The sequence below is a fragment of the Triturus cristatus genome, chromosome 4_1 (assembly GCF_964204655.1).
Source record: "Triturus cristatus chromosome 4_1, aTriCri1.1, whole genome shotgun sequence".
Lineage (NCBI taxonomy): Eukaryota > Metazoa > Chordata > Amphibia > Caudata > Salamandridae > Triturus > Triturus cristatus.
This window is the reverse complement of record NC_140585.1, coordinates 930803579-930823757: the sequence shown is the minus strand read 5'-3', so window position 1 is coordinate 930823757 and position 20179 is coordinate 930803579. Positions and strand designations below refer to the sequence as shown.

At 44.5% G+C, this 20179-nt stretch overlaps 1 protein-coding gene across 2 annotated transcripts in view; it reads left to right on the top strand.

Moving 5' to 3' along the window:
* The window catches only part of MAPK8IP2 (mitogen-activated protein kinase 8 interacting protein 2), a 224732-nt gene that overhangs the window by 152540 nt on the left and 52013 nt on the right, over positions 1–20179 (top strand). Inside the window, exons 5-6 of one of the 2 annotated variants that reach the window (XM_085653776.1) lie at positions 1394–3748; positions 9856–9931. In XM_085653776.1, coding sequence (XP_085509902.1) covers positions 1394–3748; positions 9856–9931 — 2431 coding nt within the window. Of the gene's footprint in view, positions 1–1084; positions 3749–9855; positions 9932–20179 lie in introns of both variants that reach the window. The other variant, XM_085653775.1, reaches the window with a different exon arrangement.

Sequence of the window (20179 nt, the reverse complement as noted above, 5' to 3'; positions counted from 1 at the left end):
TGCCCCAGCAACATTATAACGTAAAAAAAGCCAGTAAGTTTCCCGGGTCATTAAATCCATGACTCCAGGAGAGCTTACCATATTTTTTCAAAGTAACCCTAGTTAGAGATGCATGCTCATCAGCTGGAGTGCAGGGACCCCTTGTGGTGGGTTCTATGGTTGCACTTTGTGGCCTGAAAAATGTTAAACGGAAGACTCAAAGGGATGATGTTTTTTTAATGAGGCTTTGTTAAACAAAATTGAATGACAATCATGTTTATTAAACATTACATTCATGAGACTTTATATAATATACATTTGGTTATAATTATTAGTGACTTTTTGACTAAGGCAATAGGTCTGCTTTATATATGTTAATATGCTCACCCCTTAATAAAGCTAATAGGCCCACTTTTTATATTTTGGTGTTCTGACCCTTTGACAAAGTCAGTGGGCCTGCCTAACTTAACACGACATCCGTAGTATTGTAACATATAGTTAGCCATCCGCGCACGATTTTTGGTTACTTGAGATAGCTATAACTGATGAATTTCAGTAGTTTTGTTGGTTTAAAACAATATTTTTTAACTAACACTTTCACCTAACCACAATGTTCCTTTCACCTAACCACAATGTCCCTTTAATCTTAGTTTTCTTTAATATAATATAATATAATATAATATAATATAATATAATATAATATAATATAATATAATATAATATAATATAAAAAAATATATATGTGTGCGTGTGTATAAATATACATATTTATATATATATATGTGTATGTTTATATATGTATGCGTGTGTGTGTGTATATATACATATATATATATATATAGTCATAGAGAGAGAGAGAGAGAGAGAGAGAGAGACAGACAGAATAACAGCGAGTCTATACTTACCTAAATATACTCACAGTCACAATATTATGGAAATCAATTTTCTAGCTATGATATTTTTGTAGGAAGATATTTACTACACACTATTCTGATGGGGCCCTCCCAGAACTTGTGGCTCTTGTCGAAAGGGAAACTACTGGGCTTTCGATGCCCTGGGGCAGGTACAGGAAGTCTAACCATGCTCTTTGTTTTCTGTTTCTCAGGGCATGTCTCCCTTACACACTCTTGCATCCAAGATGGAACCTGTTCTGAAGGTCAGAATGGTCTGACACTGAATGCTGGGTCATATGCCAAAGGGCAGGAAGCAGAGCAAACCCAGGCACCGTTAAAACCTAACTTCTTTCACTTGGAAAGCAACAGGCATTGCCCCCTAGAGCATGGTCACCAAGAACCTGAGAAAGCTGGGGAGGACTATAACATGAATATCATCTCGCCACCATGCTCGCCACCTCAACCACATTCGCCATCTCATCCTGGTCAGATGCCTGCTAAACCTTGTCTCTTTCCAACAGGGTCTTTCGTTCATCACAATATGGCCTCCAGTTTTGATGCAACCAGAGAAATCCAGCACCCCACTCCACCTTCTGAAACTCCTGAGTTACATCAAGGTGAAATCAACTCTAAAGAACTGAACCCTGAGCAGACCTGCTACAGGACAGAAGCTTTACAGCAGACAATAAAGGCAGACATGAGGACAAACCTCAGAATCCCTGAAAAGGCAGTGGATAAAGAAATGACCTCAAAGTTCACTAGTGATCTAAATAGCAAATGTACATCTCCCATTGACCTTTGCAATTGCACAGGAACTCCTGGATCAGATGAAGAACCAGACAAAAGATCTGGACAATCTGCCAGACCTGCAAATATGGGAATTCCAACAGAAGTAAATGCAGAAGAGAGTAACTCTGGCCAGGATGGGTTCAACGATGACTTGAGTTCAGAAGGAGAGGTACCTCGTAGTAGTGTTGGAGCAAGTATGCGGGGACATCCATCAAATTCCTCAAATGAGACAACTTCTCCATCCTCTGATCCAGGCATTGAGGCGGACCTCACAAGTCGAAACTCCAAACGATATTCTTCATCTCTTCGGCACTGTGACCACCTGCACTCCCCTGGCTCTGACTCAGACATAGAAGGAGAAATTGAGGCTGCATTCTCCTGTGGTGGGCATTTAGTGAGCAATATGATATCATCCATCTCAGAGACTGAGCTGGACCTCAGCAGTGACAGCAGCAGTGGAAGGTCCTCTCACCTCACCAACTCCATTGAGGAGGCCAGTTCACCCACTTCAGATCAAGAATTGGAGACTGAGCTGGAAGCTGGGGGAGTCATGGGAATCAAAGACTCTCTTCTCCTGGCCAAGTGTAAGGATGATGAAAATACAGGCCTAAAAGGCGAGCTTTCAGATACTTGTGTTGGTGACATGAATGAGGTAAAAAAAGACAGCTTATCAGAGTTAAAGATAGAGGATTATTACAACAGCATTAACCAAGACGACACTTCAGCTCCTATTGACCAAACAGATGTGACTGTCTCTCGCCCACTAGATCTGAAGATTGATCCAGATCACAGCTTGGAGAGTATTCGCAGGTCCTTTTACCTTCCTATTGGGCCCAAACTAATGCCAGACATTGATGATGATGGAAACAGTGAGTTCGATTCTGATTCAGAATCTGAGCCAGACCTGAGTGAGGACTCAGATTCACCATGGCTGCTGAGTAACCTTGTAAATAAAATGATTTCCGAAGGTTCATATCCTATTAAATGTCCTGATGAATGCTTTCAGCAGGCCACCTCTGCCTGTGACACAATTTCACCTGCTTCTGATCTAGAGCAAGACATTATTGCTGATGAATTAGAAAGAGACACAGATTTAGCATATTCACCTCAAAGCTTGGACAAAACAGTCCCTCCATCCCAAGGGAATGGTAAATTGTCATGTCCAGAGAAGAGCATAGAGCTGGTGGACATGGAAACCTTGCGTAATGCTCTCCAGACTTTTGAGCCTAGACCTACCAGTAATGAACCAACGGGGCAACCAGCTTACCCAATTGATGATTCTGACTCCCACCTGTACATGAGTAACCCAACACATGACACCATCACACCAGTTTTTACTTCACTGTCCAAACTGATTGATAGATCATGCAGCTCTACAGGGCCAAAGAGCTATGGTTGTAGTACTGAAACTGTGAAAAGCTTTTCCTTCAATTACACTGACAGAGCGCCAAGCACAGACAGTTCAGAAAATGGTTCCAGTGAATCAACACACCAACAAGAGCAAATTGATGAATGGGCCATTGACAAAGACCTTGACTCTGGTATTCTTGAAGATAATGAATACATAGATGACATAAGGTTAGAACCGCTTGGCCGAGAAGAAGCCGAATCGCAACTAAATCTAGATATCTCTACAGCTAAAACAAATAGATGTTTCAACTTGACATACTCCACAGATGAAGATGATATCCCCTATTTTGGAAGCCTGCAAAACTCTCCCTTTGAAAGTTACTTGGATGATACGCCAAGACTGGAAAATGACTTGAATAACCTGCCTCCACCAGTCACAAATGAATCCAGGCAACTGGATGATTCCCTGGCATATGACTCCATCAAGTACACACTGGTGGTGGACGAAAACACACAACTGGAGCTGGTGAGTCTGAAGAGGTGCACCTCCGTGTTGAGCGATGACAGCGAGATCCTGCGAGCCTGTGACAGCTGTGACTATGAGGAGGATGAGTTTGGCGATGGAGTTACTGGGCGAGATGGACACTCCTCTTCAGAGGCCTCATCACCCGAAGTCAACACGCAGTTTTCCAAGAAGTTCCTCAACGTATTTGTGAACAGCACCTCACGCTCATCCAGTAAGTGTTTATTTTTATTGACACTTTTCCATTATCCAGTCCAGGGTAGATACTAAGTTTTGCTAGTCTGGAGAAGAGAAGGACGTGGGGGCTGTTGCAGACTGTTATTATTTATGCAAACTATAACTACAAATTTGGCCGCACAAAGATTGTCACATCCATTGTTGCAATGTGATGCATCTTACAAAAGTCTGCAATGTATTTTAAATTGTAACACAGGGAAGTTGTCCGTTTAGAATACGGGAGATATGCCTATATGGTGCATTGTATTCATCTTTCCAAAGTCTCTCCTTACCACATCCTTTGCTGTGTTCTCATCGTCTCCAGTTTGCACCTCAACATGTGCTTTGTTATCATTGTCTTACCATATACTGGTTTCACTCACTATGGTTTTTCCGTAACCCACTTTGATTTCTTGCTCTGCTGCCTCTTATTCTTCATTCATGACCCCTTCTCTGTTGCCAATACTGTCGACCTCGGTTTTCCTTTTTATTATGCCTTTACCACCTTGAGAGCCTCTCAGTCATTTCTCTGTGTACTATCCAGGGTTCTCTCTCCACTGCCTCTTATTTCCCATGATTCTTTCTCTGCCCATTGTATTTACTTTGCCATTATAGACTTTCAACATGTCTTTGTCACCATATTGTAGGTTCTCATTCCTTTTCCTATCCCGTGTTCTCTTTCAATTGTCTATTTCACCATTCAGGACTCTCTCCAAATGTCTCCTTCTGAATCTGTTCTTAGGTCCTATTTTGCCTCTTATTTCACATCCTGGACTTAATCCCACTTGTTACTTTTTTTATTCTCTACTTTCTTCCAAGAGCTCGATGCGGAGGCTATTTTTCTTTAACAATGGACCTGATTACAAGTCAGGTGGAGTGATATTCCTAGATGGGACACTGATTCGCATGAGCAAGAATGACCTGATGTTCCTGGAACCGGGTGTTCCCAGGCACAGGAACACTAAACCTAATTTTACAGTCTGGAAATTCAAGCTGGTACATTTGCATGAGGATTTGTGCACAATAGCAGCCGAGCCTTTGACAAAGGGATAGCATGCAATACTTCCCCGGCAACCCTGTCCTTCTCTTTCCCTCCCTTACTCCACCTCATTCCCACCCACAGAGAAACCACTGCTTTCATATAGCACTTGCTCAAAGCAGGTGGTAAATGGGAGACTTAAACCCTTCAGAATAGGGAATACTTGGCAGATTCCTGCATAGTATGTGTGGCCCAGAGTTACAAAAACTTTGCATCGAGTATGTGTTACTTTTTTAATGCAAACCGGATGCAAAATCTTCTAGTGGGGTGTACAAACCAACACAAATCAAGATTTGCATTGGTTTGTAACTCAAAGTAAACAAAATCAGCACAATGAGCTGTTTGCGCTACTTTGTGTCAGGGAGGCGTTGCAAGGGTGGTGCCTGGGCATTCCTTTGCATCCACTCATGGGTTTTGATGCAAATCCTTATCTACAAAGATTTGCAGACATGGATTTACGCCAAAATGCTTCGCTTGCCTGAAGAGATATATATATATATATATATATATATATTTTTTTTTTTTTTTTTTTTTTTTAAAGAAGTGCCACTCTAAAGCGTTTTTGAAGAATTTATTTGCTGTTACACATGGTAAGTAACAAAGCAGCCAACACATTTAGACTAAACAGTCTGGATTAGTCAAAATGCATTGGCTGGCTTGTTACCTACTATGTGTAACAGTCAAAAAGGTTGGAAGACCAGTTTGGAGTGCTGCTTCTTTTTGGTGACAAAAACCCAGTGAAGCTGCCTGACTTCAACCGGGCACTGACATCAAGAGCGCGCTGCTCACTGACCATTTTGAAAGATATATATATATATGTTCAACTTGCCGATACTCTTGTCATCAATATTCTAGTCACAGTCCTTTTGGGTATCAATATTTGAGACTTGATATTCAGGTACCATACCCACAAGTCTAAAATTCATGAACAAATAATACTTATTTGTGGTCTGCTGGAGGGGAGTTATTAGGAAGTGTTAGCCAACTTTCTTGTCTTGTTGATGGGCCTTTACAATGCAAAGTCAAGGAAAGCACAGTGACAGCTCAACTGTGATCACACAGCGAGTAAGCAATACCAGATGATGTCACTCAGAGTTTTGTGCTCTCTAGGAACAGTGTATGCACGGGTGGAAAACAGATTCCAATACACTGAGGTAGAGATAGTGGGTTGGCCTTTTTCTACTGGATAAGTTTCTTACTTCACAGCCAGTCTCCCCATGCTCCTTCAGAGGCTAAGAACGGGAACTTAATTGGAAACTTCACAGCAATTCTACTGATGTTCCTTCAGAAAGAACGAGATATAGATTGGAAAGTGTGGAACTGGAATGGATAATAACATTTTTAGAAAGGTTGTGTGGATCAGTCCTGTGTCCTCTGTTGAATGGCAGTATGCCTCCACTGCCTGATTTGAGATTAACCCATCACCTGGAATTTCAAATTTATGCTGATATTTGTAAGAAAGTGGGATATTATTTTGTGCAGAATTGAGTCAACCACAAAGAATAAGGCCAGACTCTTGTCATGTAAAACACAGTTTAATCTAGGCTCAACTACCTGGTAGCTATGGGACAGAGCAGACAAGATTAGGTTAAGAAAATGTGTAAAGTATTTAGCAGCACCAAAAAAAATAAAAGGTCAAAGCACAACACAATAAAGGCCCCAAAACCAGTTTCTTAAAATTGAGAAAACTTTAATAAGCAGAATAACACCAAAACAACAAAAATCCAATAAGGGGAAGCGGAGATATAGATTTTCAAAGATTTAAAGCAAAAAAAACACCAAGAAAAAGTAAACCATCAATTAGAAGTCAATGTGCGCACAATTTCAGACCAACTACAATGGAGCACGATTTGTATACACCAAGAGGGTCATCCAACGTCAAAGAGTTTACCTTCGGACATATTAACTGAAATTGAAGTAGAAATCCTCCAGCATGGCAAGATAGCCACTAGATGAGGTCATGCTGAAGTCATTCATTTTGGTGGGAAACCCTCAAAGTGGGAAAAATTCAAATGTATCAGCCAGTGAAATCCTCTCATCGGGTAGATACTGTCCCCACCTTCGCCCGGTCACCATTTCTACCTTCGGACTTAGTTTTTAATGGAGCTCAATAACCGCAGAGCAAGCCAGAAGCTGTATCCAATAAAGTCCACTTGAAAGAAGGCAACTTTTCTGCAGGGTCCCGCTAATGCTTGAGAGGTCTTGGAACACCTAAAACCGTCTCAGTCTTAACTTTTAACTTTTTAGACTTTCTGGAACAGCTCCTCTGGGTCACTTATAAGGTTCCCAGGACCTCAGAGCCGTATTTAAGGGGTCAGGAATGACTCTAGCAGAGGCCACCAGCAGGGTCCAGTTGCTAATGATCAGCTTGGCACTTTAGGAAACATGCCTTTAGCAACAACTTGTGGCCCTGTAGCCACACAAGAAGTCACATAACTAACCCCTGGAGTCCACTTCTCAGTCCTGGGTATAAGTATGAGCAGGTCTAGCCCTGCAGGTCTCTACATAGATCTCAAACAGCCAGAACAATATTTGTTAGTTTATCCACAGGTCCAGAGAGTGTTCTGATGAGCTGTGAGTGAGGTGCCACTTCTGTAGGATTTAATAGCCAGTGGTTGGGGGTGGGGGTTAACTCCTTGACACTCTCTAACCAGTAAGACAATTTTTACCAAGGTGAACCTTTCCTAGTATTATAGCATATCCTGGTTGCCTAACTGCAAACTATTCCACAATGCACTATTCTGAAGCAAGTCTAAGATTGCAGCACCCCTCTGCCTTCGGAGGCTCCGGCTATGCAAATCAGGGGTATATTTGTGGAAATAAGCAGTACCCTCAACTACACCAAACTGCTTCTGGGACCACACTCCCCCTCAAGCCGGGCTGGTATCAAGCTGGCTACAAAGAACCCAGGCAACAAAAGGCTCTCTCCCCTTGTTCTCCTTTTAGTCTTAGCTGTGAATGGGCAGGCCTCACTCTGGACCCTTTCAAGTTAATGAAGTTCCTGAGCCCTCCCCAGCTGCCCTTCCTGAACTGATAGGAGTCACAAGCTTCACACCCACGTGTTCCTCCCAGAAGGTCCAAAGCATTGTTTCTGCTCTGGGAGCAGTTGCCACACCTCACTAACAGGAAGTACTGACAAGGGTCTCCTCCTGGAAGATTAATGCAAATACTGGAGGCTCAGGCAGACAAAGTCTAACTTTCAAAAAGTGCCTTTTCCTAAATATTTATCTAAATCAGATTTCACCACTGAATTGGATTGTTAATAAATATTAAAAATAGTGTTTGAATTATTCTAGTAGCTTGTCCCAAACCAAAGATAACAGCGTTACAATTTTATTTTGAATTTAATTTTTCTAATAAGACAGCTGCTGCCCATCTAGAGTGAAAATAACTTTTCGGGGCTAGTCACTGTGGGCACATGCCAACATTAACTTCTTCCATGTACCACTTTTAAACACCAAGCACCCTACATTGTGGGCTGCAAGGTTTACTTAAGGATGACTTGTTTGATATTTAAGAATAGGTTTATTTGCACAGGTTCACCTGCAGATTTAAAAGCTGCAGGAGTTAGGCAACACAGGTAAGCCTGAAGCCATATTTTCTTTGGCAGCCTAGTGGATGGCACAATATGTGCTACAGTCACATGTGACATTTCATTTTGCATGCCATTGGTGTATTTTTCTACACTATATAACATGGCCTCACTGGAACGTTAAGTATGCCAATTAGGAGGTAGGCAAATTTTCCATGTTTTAGAAGTCAGAGCACATATACCTGGGAATTTAAAGCAATGCCCCGTTATGCAGTGTTCAATAACCAGCAGCATCAGTCCACAAAAACATGGTGGTAACCACCCAAAAAATTGCACTTTCTCACCATATTCAGCTGTGAGCGCAAATAGGTCATGAGGCGGTAACAGACTCTCATCCTGAACTGTCTACGAATATTTGTTGGTGAACGAGGCTGAGTAGACAAGTTCTTAATGTGGCCAAAATAAAATATGTACTACTGAAAGCACCAAAATCAATGGTTCTTGCGCACATCTGAACTCTATAGCAGTCAAGAACTTAAAAATGTACTTTGACAAAGAGAGTGAGATTGTACATAGACAAGGATCTCTCAGTGGAATTACACATTTTTTAAGTTGTCTGTGTGTGTAATTAAGAACTTCGATTGGCGTGGACTATAACCCATGTCTATATACATTGTATATATTATTGACTTATACCTCTTCTGTGCTCTTTGTTAATGAAAGGTCGCTGTGATTGTGTGTATCCCTCCTGTTGTGTTCTATATGCATTGGTTAAGACCTTCTCTTTACAACATAATTGCAGGATGTGTGTGCTATTAAAATAAATATATACCATAAATAGGTAAATAAATATGATAAAACAGAGACCTGATCTGTGCTACATGACTACTTGAAGCCCTTATCGGGGTGATTTGATGAAGGCTTTTTCCGTTCCTCATGAATGGAACTAGTTCTGTACTATATTATACCGGCTATTAAAGGCTCGCTGCATCATTAAAGGCCAAAGGCGAGGGACTTTAACAAAGCAGCTGGACTTTAATAGCCGGTATAGCCCTGCTACAAAGGGCTATAAGGCTATTAGAGCATTCTGCCACTAGAGGGCAGAATGTTCTAACAAATAAAAGAAAAACTTCAGGGAGCGCGAGGGGATTGAAATCCCCTCAGGCTCCTTGAAGCCTTTGTTCACAGCCAGAGCTGTGAACAAAGACAATCATTGGAATGTTGGAACTCCAGGCTTATACCAGCCATTATAAGCCCGGAGCACTCCATTGTTTTCAATTGAGCTCCCAACATTCCAATGTTCTAATATTGATTACAGACCTGCTGTACGTCGCACAATGTATGCTAACATCATAGGGCTCTGTACAGGTGTTGTACGCTATACTTGTGTGTCCCATGTACAGGAAGCAATATAGGACTTAATTTCTCTCCATGCATACTGTACAGTGGCCTGTATGTATGGAAATTGTATGTATATGATGCATATGGAGATCCCTGTTGTTTTTTCTGCAGTGACTTCTTGTCTGCTTCTTAGGTACCGAGTCTTTTGGGCTCTTCTCCTGTATGGTCAATGGCGAGGAGCGGGACCAGACTCACAGAGCCGTCTTCAGGTAAAGAGGAAGATCTCCTCCAGCCTTGTTAGAAGCCCTACACATGCAGACGGTGGGCACTGCCAGCCACTGATAGGGACTCTGTGCATTCTTTCCTCACACACACACCCTGGGCCATGCCAGAGCTGCACCTTTATCTGCTTTCCATTATGATATTAGCTGCCTTTACTCAATAGTCATTCACTGGTACTTTCACTACAACCCATCGGGCTGGTACATACGCGCACCCATTCCTGGTTGCACATCAAGTTACTGTTACTGAGGGTAAAAGAAGAAAATGACAGGCACGTGGAGAGACATGAAACTGCAAAGCGAACCTGTACAGTAATATAGAGAATGAACACTCAAGAAAGGATGCAAAGCCGCGCCATGGATTTACATTACAATAGGGCCAGTATGTGACACTAAAGAGACAAGCACTTACAGGTGTTCGAGCTCGGGGATTTATCTACAAGTCCTTTGGATTTCCCCATACCACACATATACACTGTTGACAACGTATCTTCTTTATCAGTGTGTGTGAGGGTGAATGACAGCAAGATGGAAGCAATAAACCCGCAGTGGCAAAGCCAACATACCTAGCTTGCACTGACATCATGTATGACTGTAATACACACAGGATGATACTGTTATTCCATTCACGAGGAATTGACTGAAAGCCCGCATCACAGACGGCGTGGGCACGGAGTACAAGTAATGGAGATGTATGTGTGGGGAGAAGGTGTGGGTGGAAATAAAAGTCGAGTATCCTTGCCTATCACAAGCTAATCCCAAGGAATGGGAAATCCCGCTGATGTTCACCATTCCTTGGGGATTAGCCTGTGATAGCCATATTTATGGGCAGGGATACTCGTACTCAATGGCAAAGTGTAAACATACACAACATATCGTGGCCAAGTTACCCTGTATTGATCCTAATAGCACTTGCAATACACAACTATAGATGCTAAAAATAAAACACTGATCAACATCCTTATTGTCAATCATTTGGAATCAATGCAGATCTCATACATGCAGAACAAATTTTAGGTTAGAGTTCTTGTCTCATTACTTTCCTTCCTTTCTCCCTTTCCATTCTTTGCTTTCCTCCATCATTGCTTGTTTGTTTCCTTCTTTCCTTTCCTCACCCACTTCTTATTTCCGCTATTCCTTGCATCATTCTGTTCTCCTATCCCTGCTCTCCTCTGTGGTTTTCTTGCTTGCGTGCCTCATGTCAACCCTTGTTCAGTCCTTCCTTAGTTCCTTTGTTTCCCAGTCCCTATCTTTACAACTTTCTTCCTTGACTGCTTTCCTGCTTTCCCTTTGCCATCACCTCTCCTACTCTCTTTTACCTTCTCTGTCTCTCTTCCTGTCTCCTTCTGTCCTCGTCACTGTTTTCTCTTATGCTCCGCATCTCCATCACATCATCCCTGCACTGTTTGCCTTTCATATCCCTATCAATACCCTCTATTTGTCCTCCTTCTCTTCCCTCGCTTTCACTCACCTATCTTCTCTCCTAATCATTTTTGCTCCCTTTCATGTTTGTGTCTCCTCCTAGTTCTCTTTCTGTCACTATCTTTGATCTTCATTACCATCTTTGTATCTCTCCTCTCCTTCCTTCTGTTTCCTTCTTTTTTTTCCTCCTGGATTTTTTACACCTTCTAAAGGGCACTTCGTCTCCTCCACGGTTCTCTTTCCAATGTTTTTAACTCATTCTTGCTGCACATTCTATCTATTTCGCCTCCAGTGGCCCGTCTTCTCTCCTTTTGCGCTTCTCCCCGTGATTGGTCTCAGATATCTCCCGTTCTCATTCACTCCCTCTCGTTGGTGTCTGTTCTGTGGGATTTATGTCAGTCCTTAGACAGTGTATGGTCTGCACAGTCATAGGCTAACACCACACCAACTCTCCTTCCAAATCAGACGGATTCAGTTGCTTTTTGTCTGGTAGGAGACGGATGATTGGGCTTCCCTCTGATACCGTCATACAAACAGAAGAAATAAATGGATGGATGTCTAAACAAATTCACTTAATAAAATGGTAATCGAATACCAACAACACATAACAGTGAAAGAAAAAACGGAATGGTAATGTAGAAACAAAACAACTACACCTCACAATTAAAGAAAAACACAAAGGAGGCAATTAAATGCCTAAACATCTCTATAATAGCGCAATTAGCTCTTTGAAATAATAAAGGGGCGAATTAGGACGATGCTGGGCAGAACAGGATGCATATACAAATGGACACATAAAACAAAGTAACATATAAATGACAAAGGCATTACGAGTGGGCAGGTAATCAGGTCAAATTCCTGCACCTTGAAATGACACATCCTGCAGGTGCAGGGAGTGAGATTCTTGGAAGACAAGTACATGTGGGCCTTTGAGTGGCGAGCATTGAAAATGACACTGCACATCTTCAAAATAATGCACTCTTTCAGGAGGAGCTGGGGAGTTATCCGAGAGAGGGCATGCATGATCTTACCAAAATTCGCAATACCACATTTGGGAAGGATGAGGTGCGATTGCCGCAATTTTGTGAGCCGGGTGTTGCCTCTGTTCAGTGTGAGAGGACCAGAGCTTCTACAGGAGGTCTCAATCTGCTTTCATAAGGAAGTACTTTAGTTTCTAAATAAGTGATATTGGGTGTTTGCAATTCCTTTCATCTTAGAGTTGTGGGTTTTGACGCTGGCAGTTGTGTCAACATGAAAGCAAAGTTCCTTGGCACTGCTGGTCAGCTTCTGTGCAGCCAACTAACTCCCTTGATAAGAACAAGTCTTTATTTTGTTGTTGTTAGTCGCAGTTGTGCTGACGACAGTTTTATTGGGAAGAGTTTGACATAAGCTGTTGACATCCAGGCTTGGACAGTATTGAGACAGTACCTAGGGTGGTGAACATGATGTATGGATGTCATTTTCAGGTGGACATGTGCGTCACCACTTCATGATGCGCCTTTATGTACTTGAGTCTTATCAAAATATATAGGAAGAGCAACCATAAGCAACATCAGGTTTGCAATGGCAATAAGACAATCAATTATTGGTTACATCTAAAATATTTAAATTCATATGCCCAACCGTGTAGTTTGTACCCAAGAACATTTGGAAAAACTGCTATTGAGAATTTGCTGCCAACCAAAGGGGTACAGCACTTGCAGTGTTTACTGGGACTTACCAAGTTTTATGAATTCGTTGTTAATTACCAATACTTAGTGTCATTATTGAAGCGATTCTAATATGCTTTTGAGTTGCAGCAACCAGACTGTTTGTGGAAGTTTTATTAACAACTGGTGCCTCTGCTTTTGTCGCGGTGTGGTCAAAGAAGATGTTTTTTCCAAGATTCCCCATTTTTTTTAGCACTTGAATATGTTCTTTTTACAATGAAATAAGTACATTTAAAAAAAAAAAATATCTAACATCATCTAGATTTACCGTCAATCGAGCCACTAACTTTACTTCAAAGTTCTGGAAGACATTGGCCAGCAATGCAATCCTCCCCTTTGTATTATCTGTCTGCTGGTCAGATTCAGAGAGGGATAATAGAACCCTGCAACACTATTTACACTGGGGAAGTTCTACAGTTCTACAGTTTGCTGTGCTGTTACCTGGAAGGAGGATTCGCTGCTGCAGAAGGGAGGACCCAGTCAACACCTCGCGGAACCCGCTTCGCGGGTCCCGCATCGCCAGGGTCGCCAAGCTGAGTGTTGTTACCTGCAGGGTGTGTGCGCGAGTGACAGGGCTGCGAGCGCTGGGAACCGGGACTCACTCTCCCAGGAGCCCCGGCGATCCCGAGGCCAAGTCACCTGGCCCGCTCTCCCTGACCGCCCCGCCCTGCAAATCAGCTGAAAAGGAGCCCGCCCAAGCGGGAAACCGGGAAGTTCTACAGTTCTACAGTTTGCTGTGCTGTTACCTGGAAGGAGGATTCGCTGCTGCAGAAGGGAGGACCCAGTCAACACCTCGCGGAACCCGCTTCGAGGGGCCCGCATCGCCAAGGTCGCCAAGCCGAGTGTTGTTACCTGCAGGGTGTGTGCGCGAGTGACAGGGCTGCGAGCGCTGGGAACCGGGACTCACTCTCCCAGGAGCCCCGGCGATCCCGAGGCCAAGTCACCTGGCCCGCTCTCCCTGACCGCCCCGCCCTGCAAATCAGCTGAAAAGGAGCCCGCCCAAGCGGGAAACCAGGAAGTTCTACAGTTCTACAGTTTGCTGTGCTGTTACCTGGAAGGAGGATTCGCTGCTGCAGAAGGGAGGACCCAGTCAACACCTCGCGGAACCCGCTTCGCGGGTCCCGCATCGCCAAGTTCGCCAAGCCGAGTGTTGTTACCTGCAGGGTGTGTGCGCGAGTGACAGGGCTGCGAGCGCTGGGAACCGGGACTCACTCTCTCAGGAGCCCCGGCGATCCCGAGGCCAAGTCACCTGGCCCGCTCTCCCTGACCGCCCCGCCCTGCAAATCAGCTGAAAAGGAGCCCGCCCAAGCGGGAAACCGGGAAGTTCTACAGTTCTACAGTTTGCTGTGCTGTTACCTGGAAGGAGGATTCGCTGCTGCAGAAGGGAGGACCCAGTCAACACCTCGCGGAACCCGCTTCGCGGATCCCGCATCGCCAAGGTCGCCAAGCCGAGTGTTGTTACCTGCAGGGTGTGTGCGCGAGTGACAGGGCTGCGAGCGCTGGGAACCGGGACTCACTCTCCCAGGAGCCCCGGCGATCCCGAGGCCAAGTCACCTGGCCCGCTCTCCCTGACCGCCCGCCCCTCATGTTCCTCCTAACCAACGCCTACAAGAAGTGACGTGCCTCGCTGCGCGGGAGCGCGCGGGAGTGCCCGGGGCTAAGCCCGGGCAAAGGGCGGGCCCTCTGTGGCCCTCAGAGGCACGAGAAAGCGAGGCGAGGCCACCCCCCTAAGGTTCGCCGTCTGGGATTACTAAGGTACAGAACTCTATTAACCCTCATTACCCCCAGGTCTTCTGCCATCTGCCTGTGGATCCTGACACATACCTTGGTCAATTGGCTCGGTCGTTTGTAAGAGGTAGGCATTATGGTAAGGAAAAAGCCCGCATCTGCTGCGACGGAGCCCCTCAACACAATGCTCTCATATGTGGTTCAAAAAGTCAATAAGATCAACAATGAGAGGAGGCAATCGCTAGGCTTGAGCCAATCGCCAGTTCTTCCGTTAGAAAGCCCGCCCGCAAGGGCATCTGCTCCAGAGTTACTGACCACACCGCCAGTTCTTCCCCAGTCGAATAGCCTAGTTCATATCCCACAAGACTTGGCCAGCGATGCAGAAGATCCTCATGTTTTGGTTAACTCGTCGGCCAATAACGGCAATACCTCAGAGCATAATCACCAGTCATTTTCCATCGAGGAAGTACCGTCACCGGGGCAGCCCGTTCCACGGCCAGTGAGAACCTGTAGAAAATCTCACTCAAAGAGAGGGGGGAAACAACAAGGCAGGAGAAAGGCAGCTACACCACCCCCAAGACGTGAAGGGCAACAAATTGACTTTGATGCCGATGCAGAATCCAGACGTATTGTTGATGATGAACTCTTTAATCGGATCCAAGATATGATTGATATAAAAATTAGGACAATCATCAAGCCCTTGATTGGTAAACTGGATAAATTAACTTCGGAGGTTAAGAAGGCGGGGGGTGCACAAAGTAATCTGGTGGTAGAGGTGGCCAATCTATCTGCTCTTGTCACAAAATTGGCATCGGGAGCCGTAGAGGCTCTACCAAATGAGAGTGTCCCACAGCCTACACTGCCAGAGGGGCCCTTAGCAGTAGCTTCAACTCTATTAACGGCTCCCAGTCAGGACCTAGCAGGCGGAGCCGCGCCGACATCATCATCAGGGGACATAATTGGGACAATACATGAGGATATATCAGCCCAATTTATTTTGGAAGCCTCCCCAGTTGTGCTAGTACTAGCAAATGTCCCAGTCTTAGCACAAAACAAAATAGAATCGAAACAGGACTTGAAGGATAAAGCTCTTCATTGGCTTACTACAAACATGACCATGGCCCCCCAAGGGATGGATAGTTTAGCAAGGGATATTGTTATGACCAGGAGGGTACCTTGGATTGGGTCCAATCCCAAAAAATTTAAGGGGGACTGTGTGATTATAAACTTTGCCAACACAGAGGTCCTCCCAAAAATTTTGAATAACATCTTCCCACCCCAAAGGCGAAGCGGCTCTATAGTCCCGCTCACCCTAAAATTCTTCTATAGTGAGGCTCAGCTCCCTACCTTTTCTAACCCTACTAGAGTTAGGAGAGCGAATAACGCCCCAAACTGGGAAGGCGGTTTTAGACATAGATTCCCCAACGAGCGCCCTGGGCCTATGTTTAACTTTGAGCACGGAAGATCTAACCACGCGCATGAGTCAAATTTGTGGCCTCCCATGCCACCAGACCCTGCCGTTAATGGTTGGGGCCCGGGTTGGATGGGCCAGGATCCCATTGGGCGAATCAATAGGTTCGTACCATGGGCGAGAAACGATTACTTTCCGATACGCCCAAATACCCCTTTACCTATGTGGAACATCGCAGCTATGGGTCAAGGTCAGGCAGCTACCCCTTTTGATTGGGGGGGCGGATTGGGGAATAGGTATGCTCCCTTAGCGGATCTAAACAACTGCGATTGACTTAAACCTTGCAATGTCCGAGCAAGTGAGTCCATAACTAGACCCGAAATAAACCTTAGCCAGTGTTACACCAATGACGGTTTCCGCCTGCTTACATTTTATGAAACACTTGAGAGTTATGTCCCGTTGGACAACCCTGGGCTATCATACCAGGGGGAGGGTTGCATAGCGTCAACCCTGAACATCGTTCCAACACAGAACGCACCTGAGGTAGCTCAGAACAAGGCGGTCAGATCCTTAAGCTTAGCTGAGGGGTGTTTGTTGGGGGAAAAAGAGCTGAGGTTACCTAACAACGCCTGTAAAATTATAACATGGAACATAGCTGGCTCATCTGCAAAACGACAGGACAAAGCATGTGTGAGCTTTATTTCTAAGCAACATATAAATGCCCTGCAAGAAACGTGGGACATATCGGCTAATTTCTGGTGGGATGGATTCACCTGCTTCTCTATCCCTGCAGTCCCTAGCCGCATGGGCAGAGCTAAAGGAGGTTTGGCCATTATGTTTTCTCTAGATCTGAAGGGCACCTATAGGCAGATAAATACAGATTCCGTAAACATCCTAATGGTTGAAAGGACGACTAGTAACAATTGCAGGACGATATATATTAATTTTTACAACTCTAGGAACAGCGAACACAGTGGGAGTAATGTCGCTAACCTAGATAATATCTTAAATAAAGTGTCTCAGAATATCTATTTAGTTTATGAGTTTATCCTATTAGGAGATTTTAATATTCATCTATGTAATCTGGGTTGTATGGGAAGAGGTGACAATGTAACTGAGGGGGGCGAGGAGGCCCCTCGGGGCCCCCACTTTGAACACTCTACAGAGGGGCTTGAGTTAGAAGAATTATTAGCAAACCATGACCTTTATGAACCCGATAAGGGCGTTAGGGCGCCAACCTACATTGGCAGTCACCATGGCTCAGTGATAGACTACATCTTTGTTTCACAAGGTATTTTAAACCGGTCTATGGTCTATTGTACAGTCATAATACCCTACAGTGACCACAACCCTGTACTACTTGAAGTGGCCTGGGGTGGCCAGATGGGAGCACCGCCAAAAGCACTTAAACCAGCACACCCCCTGAAACCCTGCGACCAAGACAGACGACTGAAATGGGCCAAAGTGATCCCGGATAATTTCTATGAAATAAATTTTCCAAAAATAAAGGACAAAGTGGCCATCTGTCAAAAATCGGGGGCGCAAGGTAAAGAAATTATAGAGGCTTTTGAGGAAATTTGTGGCCAGGTGGCTAAGGATCTTTTAGTCAAGCCAAAAAAAGGATTTTCTGGAACAAAACGTTGGTTTGATTCTGCTTGTTCAAAAGCGCACAGAGCATTGTTGACAGCGTTAAAAACCTCTCCCAGGGCTGGGGAGGATATTGTTAGATTAAGGAAACGCTACAAGGTTGCCATTAAGAACCGCAAAGAATCCCTTAAACGCGAAGCATGGGAAAATCTCCTCTCAGCTGCAGTACTGAAGGACAGTAAAAGATTCTGGGAGATCATTAGACAACCGTTATTTTCTGAAGACAATAATGCTCTTATGGACTGTGTGATCACCGACGACAAATGGCTAAACCACTTCAAAAATGTATATGAGGGTGGGTCCAAAGGAAGTGCAGATGTTTCAGTACCTGCTATAGTGGCAGACCCGTTGGTCTTCAACCCCGAAGAAGTAGAAAAAAGCCCTGATGGCTACAACAAGACATAAAGCTCCCGGCCCTGACGGTGTTCCCGCTGATTTTTTCATGTACTCTCCCAAATTGTGGTCGGCGGTATTGTCGAAAGTGTTTAACGCAGCCAACAACCATGTACCCAGTTCTTGGGCCACATCCACCATAGTCCCTATCTATAAAAATAAAGGCCAGCGAGATGATCCCGCCTCCTATAGGCCCATATCTCTTTTGGACTCAACGGTAAAAATATTAGGCAGAGTTCTTCTAGCCAGACTTAATGACAACGTTGAGAGCCGTGGAGGGTTGTCTGAACTACAATATGGATTCAGAGAAAAAAAGAGGACGATCGAACAATGTATAAACTTACATCTATTAATTTCTAAATATACAGTGGCAAAGGAGGGCTCCATGTTCCTTGCATTTATGGACCTCTCCTCTGCCTTTGATCTGGTGAATAGGTCGAAATTGTGGCAGTTATTGTTGGAGATGGGCATTGATGAGTCTTTGGTTGTGTTTATGGCTAAACTGCACCAGGAGCTTTTTGCAGCTGTCCGAGTCACAAATGATGGCAGACGTACCCCCCTGTTTAAATCCCTTAAGGGGGTGCGGCAAGGCTGTATTCTAGCCCCTGTATTATTCACCATCTACATCAACAGGCTGGGCCGTCACCTGCAGGGACAGGCAGCCGACGTTCCGCATGCAGGAGATGTCAAAATTCCAGCGCTCCTGTATGCGGACGATGCAGTGGGGTAGGCCTACAGCATCTCCTGGACGCTTTTGGTAGCTTCATGGAGACGCTGGACCTTAAGGTCAATGCCTCTAAATCACACACGATGTTCATGGGGCGTGAATGCAACAAAAAAAGACACAAAACATTTTTTTGCAGGGGAGTCCCTGTCACCAACGTGTCCACATTTCCATATTTGGGGGTAATATTTGACCAGAAAGGAACTTGGGGCCCTCAGATAAGAGCAAAAAGATTGGCGGTAATAAGATCCTCCTCAGCGGTTTTGGGCTTTGCTGGGAAGCTAGGGGCTAGGCCCATGCAAGCCCTTCTGAAAATCTACAAGAGCAAACCAGTGGCCATAGCGGCCTATGGTTCCCAACTGTGGGGTTACGTAAACCTGGATCCAATTCAGAGAGCAGAAAATAGATTCATTAGATCCTTGCTCTCAGTCCCGCAATCCACCCCAACGTATTCCATCCATAAGGAGGTGGGTCTGCCCTATCTGTCTGATACCCTGAGCCTTGCTCCGCTAACCTTGTGGCTGAAATTGTGGACAAATGATGACCTACCTCTGAACCACAAGATTTTGCACGATGTCTTATCCTTGGATAAATACACCAGTATCCCTTGGTTGGCATATGTAGCTAAAACCCTTGCAGATCTGGGTCGCCCAGATCTTTTTTCATCTCCGGAAAATATTAGGAGACAGGACATAGTAACCATCAAAGAGTTATTTAGGGATAGGCAGGAAGCACGGAGGGAGGATCTCGAAGTGTTGAAACCCGCAGTAAGGGCACATAACCTCCTGGTTTGTACACCCTCACTCGCCCCCTACTTGAACTTTGTCACATTCCCATATCACAGGTTTTTATTATCAAAGTTCCGATTTAATTTGATACATTTTTATCTAGGTTCATTTAAGACCTGGCAGAAGCCTGAGCAGGCCCCACCGTGCTGCTGCGACAATTTTTCGGTGCAGGATACTCTGCACTTTGTTATGTTTTGTAGTATATACCATGAGCAGAGAAAGAAATATTTGTTGCCTATTTTGAAAAAAGCTGGTTTTGTCCAAGTAAGACCAGCCCTGCTCTTTCTACAACTACTACCTAACATACATGTTACTTTTTGTATGGCAAACTTTCTGGTAGCCGCAATGCGGGCGAAACCTGTTAGCCATAGCTTACTTTAAAACTTCTTTTGTTGTTTGAGCATGTTTACGTGA